This window comes from Mytilus trossulus, chromosome 8 (genome assembly GCF_036588685.1).
Source record: "Mytilus trossulus isolate FHL-02 chromosome 8, PNRI_Mtr1.1.1.hap1, whole genome shotgun sequence".
Lineage (NCBI taxonomy): Eukaryota > Metazoa > Mollusca > Bivalvia > Mytilida > Mytilidae > Mytilus > Mytilus trossulus.
This window is the reverse complement of record NC_086380.1, coordinates 2,052,117-2,066,027: the sequence shown is the minus strand read 5'-3', so window position 1 is coordinate 2,066,027 and position 13,911 is coordinate 2,052,117. Positions and strand designations below refer to the sequence as shown.

The window sequence follows — 13,911 nt, the reverse complement described above, 5'->3', positions numbered from 1 at the left end:
GAAGCTTCTGTCCCAATTTCCCGACATTCCATTATGTTTGACAACGATTTTGATATAAAACAAAACTTTAAGCACAGACTGAACCTAAATGCTGAAGTAGTCGGCGGAATCTAGGTTCGCTAAGTATCGCTTTCGCCAAGTATTGCTTTCGCGAAAGAAGGATGTATGCCAAAAGATCCAAGTAGGCAGCTATTTCACTCATAATTCTTAAAGACCTCCTTGCTTCGACAAAATGGCAACAAATGTTTTCTTTTTGTCGAAAGGGGGGGGGGGGGGGTAGTAACTGTAATATAACATTATTTTTTTTCGCATTTAGTATAATTTTTCTACCTACTAACAGAGACATGTATACTAGTATATATATGTCTCTGCTACTAACGTGAATTTTCTGACACAAAAAAAAATATACGCATTACTGTTCATTAAAAGTATATAATCAAATGCCAAACTATATATGTATATATACATGTGTGAAAATTAATTTATTATACTTTCTGAACATACAACAAAAAAAATATCTTAGTAAATCTCATTGAAATTAACTAGATATTCTGTATACAATATCATGTATGCTTAACAATATATCAAAATAAAATGCTGAACGACCCAGATACCCTTCCTTTCAAAAATTGTCAATATCCGATGCATTTGAATTAAGCACAAAAATCTTTATGTAAATTTAATACACGCATGCAATCAGGGCAAGCATTTTGAATATATATTTTAATGGTACCTAACTGTCAGAACATGAAATTGACTTTTAAGGGTATATTAATTGTGTCTTACCGTCGCCTGGTGAGATTAATGATTTAAGGTAAAACTTTATGATACCATATGGCCTAGGTGTTGATTGACTTTTATTTTTATGACCCAAGATCAGTACCTTCTTGAATATACAGACGATCTGCTAAGTGAACATCACAGCATGAATTTGTCCATTTATGCGTGATAAGTCAGGTGACATATGTCAAACCGTTCCTTTTGTAATAAAGATTAATGAACATAACGGTCAAAATAGTCTGTTTTAATATGTCAGTAGAATCTTCAGCTTAAAAATAATGTAACAAACTTTGTATTTACAAACGATATATATAAACTAGTATTTGCATGGCTTTAAAAGATACTTATATTTTCATTTTAATGTATCTATATTACAAAATTGCGTAGCGGCACACTTAGATTAAATGTTGAAGTTGGTCGTTATCTAAATACTCAGAGAGAAAATAGAATATGTTGCAATATGAATGTTTTGGAGGACAAATATCATTTTGTTTTATCATGTCCAACGTATAGATCTGTGCGTATATAATTTTATATTTATTCTACTGTTCTTGGCCAAATCGACACAAGTTATATTTATTTATTTATTTTTGTCATATATTGTAGATATTTTAGTTTGCCCATGGAAGTAATATTTAGAAGGAATAACAACGACTTCACTTCAAAGGTTTCATCTGCGTTACCGCCCATCTTTCAATAACTTGTTAATTGGTTCAATATCTAGCATGGAAGTTTAGTCTCCGCATGTGATCGATCAAATCACTGACACTTATCGGTCATTTTCGTGTTCACGGAGAACTACGAACAGACAAGTTTTTGTCGAATATACTTGCAAAGTAACCCGAATAGTCAATCGTTACATTCCGTTGATGTACTCTGCCGAAAAAAGTCATTCGTTCTATTTTTATTTTAGTCCAATTTATCCATATTTTTTGTTAGTTTGATCCTAATAGTTAAAACCGACAGCTTTCACATACGAAATTGGAGAACAAAGTTGTGTCATTTCAATTTTAATATTAACAGACAATTAAAAAACCATTTCCGTATAGAGTTTAGAAGATGATTGTACAAAAATACGTTTGGACCCCCTTTATTATCAATTAAAATATTCACAATTCTTAACGGTTCTATCCTTCAATTTAAGTTCTTGATACATAAACTAATTTGTGTAAAAATGAATTTACCGTAAGACAGATAGATTCAAGCCCATTTCGTCGGCTTGTTATATGTTTTGCTGTATAGCTTATTATATTAATACAAGCATTCCACAATAAACACTTTTTAAATATATATTTACGAAAATATTATCCCCGTTTTAGTTGTCCAGGTTCAATGATGCAATCAATGACATTTTTGACATATACATAAATTTAGAATACTTGAAAGTAAATATTATTTTATTCAATCTCGATAAACTTTGCACATTTCAACAGTAAAAAAATATATGCCTACATTTGCCTACATTATTTTGTTAAACATCATGTGAAACCTGATCGATTCGTCGGTATTTACCTGTTTAACTCGGGATCCGCTTTTAACCGGAAAATACTTTTAGAACAGTTTAAAACAAACGGTAAAAAGCAAAAATAAGCTAAATCAAATACAATTTTCCATGTTAAACTGCTGTAGTTTGAACAATTTTCATCCGTTTTTCAAGTTTTTTACGTCATACGATTTCTTTTGGAAGGTAGATGTTTTATATGATACAGCGCCACCTTCTTATTAATTAACTGCGGATGTCACACAGGTACTTTATAATTAACAGACTCGATAAAACCACGTGACTGATAAGAAATTCAAGATGCCAGTTTACAACCGCGGTAACGCAGATAGTAACCAAAGGGGTCTTACCGCTGAGACTATAATTGGATAAAATTGTATGACTTTAGTACAGAGCTCAGCATGCTATAAATACATGCTAATTAGTCGTTGTTATTCCTTCTAAATATTACTTCCATGGTTTGCCATAGCATGTATATACTTCTTGAAAATTCATGAATCTGACTACAGTAATAAAGATGCCGATCTGATAAATCAATAAACTGATAATGCCCCCAGTTTATCAAATCTCGTATCTAATTAGTCGATAACGCAAAATCACGATCGATCTTCCACATGCGCATTGTTTCCCTGAACTGGTGTATTGTAAACATGTTTACTCTACACGGCGTTTGGTGTGAACACGGCCTTACACTCGTTATATATATATGTACAACTAAATTTATTTGTTGTTCATAAGTCAAATATGTGAACGGTGTAACTATACTTTTCTACCTCTTTAATTCGTTGTTATCTGCGTTTTTCCAAAAACAACTTAATTTTTACATTTAGTGAAATTTATTGTACCAAGAAATGCTATGCGTTTTGTATATCAAAAACTTCGTTGGACCTGTTAAATGAAACTTCACTTTAATTTCAAGCAAATCAATGGTCCCAACTTTCCGTTTATATACATGTATAGATTAATTGTAAGTCCAAGAGCAGTACAAAGTGTCCGTTGGGGAACTGTTACAGTAATTAAAAGATATGTCCAAAGTTAACAAAGTACAGTTGTCTTCAAAGAACAGATTTCTTTTGGTTAATTAAATGTATTTTTATCTTTTTATTAGTATTAAATGAACTGGTGTAAAGACGTCATTAGTTTCTAGATATCAATAATCTCAATCATAACACGTCTTTATAGTAGATCATCAAGGTTTACTCATTACAACCGCACGGGAGACCTGAATAATACATATTGTCCATCTTCCTATTAAAATGTTGGTAAGTAACTGTCATGGCCATTGACTTGTTATTGAAAACTAAATTAAAATGATATCATTCTTTGATTATGATTGATATTGGGAGATCTTGATTTATGATAGTGTCGTCCTCATTTATTTCATTGAGACATCACTGAATGATCCGTAAAGCTAAATCTTCTTACCAAGTCCATGAGCAACACGACGGGTGCTACATGTTGGACAGGATCTGATCACATGAGCTCGTTTTTCCATAATTGTTTCGGTTTTTCTCTAACTTGTGAATTTTGAATCTACCTTTGATATATCTTTCTTTTCTTTTTACACATTTTCACTGTTTAACCTTATTAATGTGTCAGGGCAGATGCTCTCATTTGAAGTATCCAATATGGATACGTGTAGATTCTACCTCTACATCAAAACGGTAAATGATATTGCTCTTCTCGAGACAGTCAGTCACCGTTATCAAATTTTGAATAAAGGCAGCTAATAAATTAAAAACCGCATATTACGTACCCGTACTTGCATTTTTTTAATTTCGTATAGTTGCATGAATAGTTCTAGCCATATGTGCAACAACCATAGCAGTGCCAACCATGTACCACGTGGTGACCTGACGAATATCATACATTTGAAGATACCGTCAAGATTACACGTCTGAAAGCCGGGTCGAAGTATTTGGAGCACAAAAATCATGCTCAAAACAAGAAATCCACCATTTTGATTGGTTGATTTTGGAGTATGAGTATACAAAACTGATTCGAAAGTTTTATGACTTCAATGCCAGACATGAGTTGAGTTTCAAGTAAAGTTTTAATAAATAAAACCAAGTACACTTAAGTTACCTATTATATAAAAATTTTTGGCTTTTTTTTCTCGAATTGGGAATTAAGTATTACAATCAAATAAGATACATCAATAACAAACTCTAGCATGCTTGTTTGAATAATGTATAACCATTTAAAATGATATGAAAACGTTGTTTTCATTGTTTATTTATTTTTCATTGACCTTTATTATGAAATATCATTGATCATTTTATTGAGAGAAAAAAATAATGGCATCCATGCTTTAACAGAAATTGACTTAATTGATGAATACAATTTACCCATTATCAACTTTTGTTAGCGTGTATAATATGTAAATTATCAGGTCAATCAAAGAATTTTTAATGTTAATATCATCTTCAGAACGTGCTTCAGAAGAACATTCGATTAGAGTTTTATTGATATTGAAATTCACACACTGAGTGGAAACATTCTTTCTAAGTCATCAAAGACAAAGAAAATGTCATTGTTTTTGTTCACTATCTACAAATGTAGCCAGTCATCTTGCTTTGATCTTCTTTTAGATAAAGAAAGGAAAAGGAACATTCTTTTGGAAATTAGGTGCAAATTGCAGTTCTTTAGAAGTCTCTGTTGAAATGATTCCCTTATAATTAAAGGGGCATTATAAACGATGTTGACATACAAACCATTATAGGTCAAAGTACGGCTTTCAACTAGGAGCCTTGGCTCACACTGAACATCACGCTATAAAGAATTTAAAAAAAAATGACAAGTGTAAAACCATTCAAACAGGGAAAACAACGATCTAATCTATATTTCACAAGAATCACTTATGATTCACATCAACAAAAGACAACCACTGAACGAAAGGTTCCTGGCTGAGAGCAAGTACAAAAAGTAAAATCACAAAAATGCTGAACTTAGAGGAAAATCAATTCGGAAAGTCTATAATCACATGGTAAAATTAAATAACAAAACACATCAAAAACGAATGGACAAGAACTGTCATATTCCTGACATGGTGCAGGCATTTCAAATGTAGAAAATGGTGGATTAAACCTGGTTTTATAGCCCTAACCCTCTCACTTTGATGACGGTCTCATCAAATTCCGATATGTTTACATTGATGCGTTAACTAAACAGACACAATAAATAAAATAGTCAAAATATAGATACAGCAGTCATCATCGTATAACAATTTTAAAAAGAACAATTTAACAGAACACAAAAACTTCTATCTACATGCACATTTTGATTATCAATGCAATATCAAAACAGTAACAAAAGAAAACATACACTGAACGAATGCATCTGATCTATTGCACAATATAAATACAATACCATCAAAAGAGGGAGATGTAAAGATTATAACCTTGGACAAAACGGTGTTAAATAAACACGTACACAGGTAGTTATAGTAATTCTGTTGTAAGGAAAACGTGGAGCACGAAAACATATTATGAATACATTTGTTGTTCAAGGTACAAGAACAGAATTGAAAATTTATAAAACACAAATACGATATGAAAAATTGTAATTATAGTAATTCGCTATTTGCAAACAGTTTTGTAAAAACGAGCCCAAAATATAACTGATGTATTCATGACTTGCAAGACAATAATTGACTATCTTGCAGATGAATGCAACCTTTAAGTTGACCCTGAGTTATAGATGGGGTTTTAAAGCGTTTTGAAATTTTGCTTATCATTTCCAGTTAATAAAAATAATAAAAGTCAAAATCGTACTGTGAAATAAGGGAGCCACAAAGAAGAACCATTGCTTTGACTGATTCGGCCCATATGAATTAAGATGATGCAGATCAAATGATGATTTACATTTGTTAATCAATGACAGGAAATGACACTTTCGGCGTATAAATGAAGACCCCTCATCTGACTTTTAGGAGTGAAAATGTAGACCCCTCATCTGACTTTTTCGGCGTGTGAAATCAATGTAGACCCTCTCATCAATATTTTTCAACGTGTAAATGTAGAACCCCTCTTCTGACCTTCTTAGAGTGTAAATGTAGACCAGATTAAAAGAAAACTTTACGAAATACAATATCCTTATATTACAAAAACTATTGTCTTATTTTACTTAATGTCTTGTCTTTAATGCTCTCCTGTAATGAGTCTGCATGTGTTGTTCTTTTATTGAGATTCAATTTAAGATAAAGCTGTTTATGTTTATAGATTTTTACACAAAAAAAGGTGAAAGTCATTATAAACAAAATACAAAACAAGCCAGCACTATTCTGAGCTATGAATATTTCATAATTATTGAACTTTTAGAATAAGTAATACAATATCCTACAATTAAATATCGGCATTTTTCATAATCGAAACCTTGTATTATTGAATAATTAATAAATAACGCAGTATTCTAAAAATAAGCTGTTATAATAGTTACCTTATATGGCAATTATATAACATACACTTGTATTGTTGCTGGATATCTGTGAAAAGTCAATTATGGAATTTCAACTAAAAATGCATTTGTAGATATTATCCTTTAGTTTAAACATATTTATTTATAGTGGATTGGGAAACAAGTTTTGCAACTCCTTTAAAACCTTTTCCACTTTGCGGGTGCGAGTGCTGCCTTGTAGCGGCATGAGCTTGCTCTTTTTCGAAATCTACAAGGGTGTATTTTACGTGCATGAGATATGGCTCTCTTTTAACACGTGTCAGCCATTTATCGTCCCCTTCTAACGGACAATCATCCTTTCCTCAAGCCCATACTCGCACATGGTGTCCAGGGAGAGCCGATTATATTATCTTTTGTGTATAAAAATTAAAATGAGGAGAAGTAACATGATTGCCAATGAGACAACTATCAACCAGAGACCGTCCGGTACCAAAGTTGTATAACACACATACTGCATGGTATGCAATTATAATAGGCCTCGACTGGTCAACAATGTGAACAATTAAACATAGAAAAGACCAGGAGGCCTCGACTGGTCACCAATGTGAACAATTAAAAATAGAAAAGATCAGGAGGCCTCGACTGGTCACCAATGTGAACAATTAACAATAGAAAAGACTATTACGCTTGATGGAAAGACAGGGATACATCGAATATATAGAGCCATCCAAAATTGGCCATACTATTGTTAAAATCTCTAAATAAACTCATGAAGCTGTGACACTTTTAACTTCAGAGAAAGAAATGGACTTCATGAGAATGACCCTAGTGTGAATTACATTCAGAGGAAATAACTTGTTTTTACTTTACGCAGGATGAGAAAAAGACAAATGATATATGTTGTATGATGTGAGCGTCATAGAGAAATTATTTGAAAAAAAATGGTAAAAAACAAGGAAAAGATATGATTATTTTAGTATGTGTACATTGTAACAGATATTTGACATAATATTGAACATAGATGACGTTACAAATGTTAAATAATTTTGTTTTATTTTTATTTATTTTTACAAAAAAAAACAGTTTGAATATTTGAAACTTATAGGTGTCAGCCTGCCTTTACATCGACAGTAATGCTATGCAACATCTTACGCATTGTTCGTAGTTAGTTCCCCCAACATGCATAAAGGACACAATATCATGTCTCACAGAAGAAGTTCATCTGTTGAGATTCTGAGGGAGAAAAACAGTCAAGCAGGCCAGATTTAGAGTTACCTCCCCTTAAAATGCCAATTTAATAAAAAATTTTAACACACAAAAATAATCAACATTTGCAAAAATATTAATATTTATAAGTTATATTCTTAAAAATTGGTTCTTTTAAATGAAAATTCAAATTAAATATCTGTATTCCTGCATCAAATTGTGCTAGCTTGATAGAAAATCTGGACCTTTGGTTCTCTGTTTTTTTACAATCCAAGATTTAGGAAGACATCTTATGCAGGCCAGGATACATTACGCCAATATCAACCCGAGACATCAATATCAGCCCGAGGGCCTTTAGGGCCGAGGGATGATATTGGTCGAGGGTGATACGGCATGTGATACGGATTTTGCAATGTAATATACGCTTTATCATATATTTCAACAGAAGAGTATTATATTTTATGAACTGTTTTCTGATCCATAGCACTGGGTTACCTTCAGTACTGCTTTTGTCTTGTTTCAAAGCTTTAAGTTAACCCTCTTGCTGCGGCAAGTTTTTTTCTTGCTTTGTTACGGGGTATGCGATACGGGGCATGCGATACAGGGTAGGTGATACAGACTGGAAAAAAGAACCTTTATTAGATATACAAAATAGCTGTATTTTGTACTAAATATATGATAAATAAAATTAATAAAAGTGCAGTAACAGAGTCAGTGAGATCATGGAAGTATTATATTGTCAATTTTATAATTCCATGGTGAGATTAACTACAACACAAACTGTTATATTTTACAATATATTTTATGTCAATTAATTATTCAGAACATGTTGTTATTAACACAATTTTGTTATTGTGCCAAATAAACAATAATGAATAATTCATATATATTATAGTACAGGGCACACTTAATGGAATAGTTTGGAGTGTGACCGCGAAATATGGAAATTCACGTGTTATATATTTAGACATGTTTTGTGCTCTGAATTTCAAATATGCTAAACATTCATTCTTATTTTATGTTCTGCTGGGAGTTTTATATTTAGAGATACATTTATCATACTTATTCAGATTCACCGACTGCTAGTTCCAAAACCTCTAAGAAATAATGAATTTGAAAGACGAGGTCCATATCGTCACAAGCGACAAATAACTTGTCATCTAGTTTATAAATATTTGTGACATATAAAGGCTTGCAATTTCAATACAATACATTTAAAAGTATGTTGCATAGTCTAAACAATAGAAATCGGAAGTCTGCGTATCTCTTTTTTTATATTTCTTTTCTTTTTGAGATTTCTTTCTATTTCTGTTGCGAGATACTGAGTAATTCGGTTTTTGGACTTTATATACTGTTTTACGCGCCCTTTTCATTTCATCGAGAATTCACACACCAAATTTGTTCGACAACTTTATTACAGTTAGATTGAAATATCATGCTTTATATAAATCCTAATTCTTTGTATTTTCTTTTTGTAGATATTAGTAGAACAGTTGAGATGATTATATAGATAATACAATAGCGCATGGTGTATGGACTTTAATATTCAATTGCACGGCATACATGTATTTTGAAATGTTATATTAAAACTGTTTGGTGTGTATCTCCTGCCATATTAGTCTTTGTTGTTTCTTTACATAGCATAAGAAATAATTTATGTTCGGACGAGTAAAGCGAGGTAGAACATAAGTATCGTTTATATGTATAGCCCTTTTTGTTAAACTGTTGATCTTGTACGATGAAAATATATATTTTTATTTGACGTCAATAATCCTTTAATCGTGGTCATTATTCAAATGTGCTTAACATTGTTTTTATTTCATGATTTAATAAGTCGTGTATGGGGCTAAGCACAATCGTCTAATTCAGAAAATTTTGGGACGGTCGTATTTAAATAGCTAAAACGTTAGTCAGTACACCTACATGCTTTAATCGGGTTTAGTTTAATAAATATTTGTTCCCTAAGCTTGCTAAATTCAAACATATATCAAAATACTTTTTTTTTTTTATATATTTCGTGATTTTTTATTTGTGTTATGATCTTACCATGGAAGCTCTTGAAGAATAGGGGTCTTGTAATCCGCGCCATAATTTTGGTCTATAACGTTGCCAAAATTTAGCATTGTCCGGCACTTTTTGAGAAGCAAGTCTAGTATGGCGATCATCTTTTTCAAAGTGCTCTATCATTTCTAAAGTCTCTTCATAACTGATATAGTGTACCCAACAACATTTCTGTATATCTTTATCATCTATCTTCCAGAAATCGAGTTCACTTTTCCACAACGGTCCACACACATGTAAAGGTACATGTAGTTTACCTGTTCGATGAAAATTCAAAATGTATGGAAATAAATCCGGATGTCTATCAAAATAAAATTCCCTCTTTCCTGATGATCGGGCTCTCTCTGCTAGCCGAGCGAGGCGAGTCGTGTGTATTTTTGACAGTGTTTTCATCCGTGTTTTATGTTTTGTACCTCCGACGTCGATGATAATACAATCATCGTCGTCGTGTTCTTCATCTTCCTCTATATCATCCTCTTTAGATGAATTTTCATTATCAGAAACGTTGGAATTTTCATCCATTGTAATATTTACAAATTTCTTTTGGGAATTTCCACCCTGGCCCTCAACTAACTTTCGCAACATTTTGAACAATGGTGAAGTTGCTTTTAAAAATTACATAATTTAATTTAAAATCTTAGTAAGGTTAATCCATTATAAAGTCCATAAAATCGCTTTAAGAAATCACCGTTGATTTAAATCCGTTTCACGTTTTTCCTTCTCCATATTTAGTCCTTCCATTCTATACCTAGCCACTCTGTAATTGGTCTGAATCAGTCGATAAACGTACAGAACGTTGATTAATTGTGTGGCGTGTTCCGCTAATGCTGAGTGTAAGAATAAAAGCCGCACACCTGCCCACCGGAAAGATGCTATATTCTACCTGAAGTAAATAAAAAGTTGATAATCATTTATACCTTTTATTGATCATATGTAATCGATGGTAAAAATCCGATTGATTTTTTGATTAAATGTGAAAATTAACTCGCAGTTAAATGTAATAAGTTGTGTTTCATTGGACAAACCTTTCATTATTGAGTATTTATCAAGTTTCTAGCGATGATCAACTGTTTTGTTGATACAAATTGTATTGGGATTTATAAACTGAAAATAATAAGGAATGCAATCGTATATAGATAATTGCAACATAGAAAAAGCTTAGGGTTGAAGGTGTACTATGAATTGGAAATAAGGTACTACTAGGGGGTGTTTAACTACCTTGATTACCTATGGGAATCTTTAACGGTCGGTATATAGTAAGGAAATGAGGAAATTTTGTAACATAAGCCGGGTTTGTTTAAAATTGTATTGGTATCGTTTCGAGATGATTATAAAAAAAGAAACTGTTTTCAGCTCTCACATAGTTTTTGACATATAACATTTGTAAAGCTTCTAATTTTAAACAATCCCAGGTGGATGATTATTTTTAATTTTAGTAAAGACTGTTTGAAAGATTTTTTTTCAAACAGAACAAGTATAAAATACTTTGAGGATCAACCGTTCATTATTTTACGTGAAAATCAGAGCCTGATTCTAAAATGTTTCCAATTTAATATGTTGATAATATCTTGGACCCGGATGAGTTAATGATTTTGTTTATAATGATCAAATCAAAAGTCAGTAACCAGAGCAGGATTTTGAAATATTCTATTTAAATATTAAAATTTGCCAGTTTTTGACTGTAAAAGAGGACGAAAGATACCATAGGGACATTCAAACTCATAAATCTTAAACAAACTGACAACGCCATGGCTAAAAACAAAAAGACAAACAGACAAACAACAGTGCACAAAACACAACCTAGAAATATAAAGTCTAAACAACACGAACCCCACCAAAAACTAGGGGTCATCTCAGTTGCTCCGGAAGGGTAATATGTCCTGCTATACGTGACACCTGGTTAATAGTCTAATTCGGCTGGTCACATTCATGAAGAGGGAACGGAATTGTAGTTACGACATAAGAAACATATCTGGTGATGATCATCTGTGATACGGATATTCCATATCGGTCACCAAACTCGTGATGGCGTCAATATTTTTTTTACGAAGGAATGATTTCAACTTTACCATTAGGAACTCTTGGTTTCATAGGTTCCTTGTTAGCATCAACCCTCTATCAAGAAAATCATGATAGCCAAAACATACCCGGGAATATCGTATCATTTGGGAGATATATACCCCGTATGAAGGCGCTGCTGGAATGTTGCTACATAGAAATTGAAAGTTCACAATTGAGAAGATGATTTTTTCTCTTTTGTCGTAACATTTCGTTTTCAACCGACTATCATTTTCCATTTGTAGATGGCAGTCAAGATATGTGGCAGACTTAGCTGTAGCTGTTGTATCCTTTATCGCAAGTTCAATTGGATAGATGCGTTCCACACAGTCACCAAATTTTGTATTATTTAGTGATAGAACATCATCTATACAGCGGAAAGTAAAGTTAAAGGAAAATGCTAACTTCTTATGTTTCTTCTTACTAAGTTCCTGTATGAATTTAAAAATAAAGGAATAAGTCGTCAAAAAGAGGGACATAATTGGTTCCTATAGGAATGCCGAAAGTTTGTTACAAAAACACGTCCTCCAAATGTAAGAAAAGTATGTTGTCAATCAAAATCTCATGAAAAGTAATGAACCTTGGACAGCAGTAGATGTACATCATAATCAAGAACTGCATCTAAAGAAAAAGACTCAATCACTATAATTTGTTACACAAGAAGTGCATTATAGCTACATTATAAAATTGAGAATCGAAATTGGGAATATGTCGAAGAGACAATAACCCAACCAAAGGTCAAAATGGGTCTTTAATACAGAGAAGAAATCCCACATGCTATGTCGGGCTTGAGCTAGCCCCTAAATAAGAATGTAAGATTTATCAGTGGCTATTATATCAACGCTGTATATAAGCCAAATAAATTCACGAAATAAGAAGTTGAAGAACATAAACAATCATAGTTATAAAAACTATGCTTCATAAAAAAAAGAATGGCCAACGTAGATACAAGTACTTTGTCTTAGGAATTGATAAATCCTACTTTATAAAAGATCACTCTGATTCAAACGAAACATTCTCTGAAACTGTTATTATCAAGATGCTTGGTGTCTTGATTGACAACATATTTGTTACGTTCGGAGGACGTGTTTTTCAACAGACTGTCGGCATTCAAATTGGAACAAACTGTACCCCTCTAACTGCAAACATGTTTTTTTATTATTATGAGGCTGACTTCATGCAGGAACTTCTTAGGAAGAAAAATGAGAAGTTAGCGATATCCTTAAATTTTACTTTTCGCTATATAGATGATTTTCTTTCACTAAATAATACAAAATTTGGTGACTATGTGGAACTCATCTATCCCATCGAACTAGAGATTAGGCTACTACAGATACAGTCGGCCTCATATCTTAACTTACATCTAGAAATGACAATAAGGGTCGGTTGAAAACAAAACTTTACGACAAAAGAGATGATTTCAGCTTTCCAATTGTGAACTTTCCATTTCTAAGTAGCAACATTCCAGCAGCACCTGCATACGGGGTGTATATCTCCCAATTAGTACAATATTCCCGTGCTTGCATTTCCTATCATGATTTTCTTGAAAGAGGGTTGCTGCTCACAAAGAAGCTATTAAACCAAGAGTTCCAAATGGTGAAGTTGAAATCATCCATTTGAATAAATTTTACGGACGCCATCACGAGTTGGTTGATCGTTATAGAATAACCGTTTCACAAATGATATCGGATATTTTCCTTACGTCGTTACTACAATCCCCTTCCCCTTCATGAATATGATCTACTGAATTAGAATATTTACCGGATTTGTTAACAAACAATCAACACAACGAGTGCCACATGTTGAGCAGAATCTGCTCAACCTTCTGAAGTACCTGAGATAACCCCTAGTTTTTTGTGGTGTTTGTGTTGTTTATTCTTTAGTTTTCTATGATGTGTCATGTGCACGAT

At 32.5% G+C, this 13,911-nt stretch overlaps 1 protein-coding gene across 1 annotated transcript in view; it reads right to left on the bottom strand.

The window, feature by feature from the left end:
• Nucleotides 1–10,816, bottom strand: part of LOC134728107 (potassium voltage-gated channel protein Shaw-like) — a 31,307-nt gene extending 20,491 nt beyond the window's left edge. The window contains exon 1 of the mRNA XM_063592537.1: nucleotides 9,929–10,816. Coding sequence (XP_063448607.1) covers nucleotides 9,929–10,528 — 600 coding nt within the window. The 5' untranslated portion in view covers nucleotides 10,529–10,816. The remainder of the gene's footprint in view (nucleotides 1–9,928) is intronic.
• Between the last annotated feature and the right edge of the window lie 3,095 nt (nucleotides 10,817–13,911).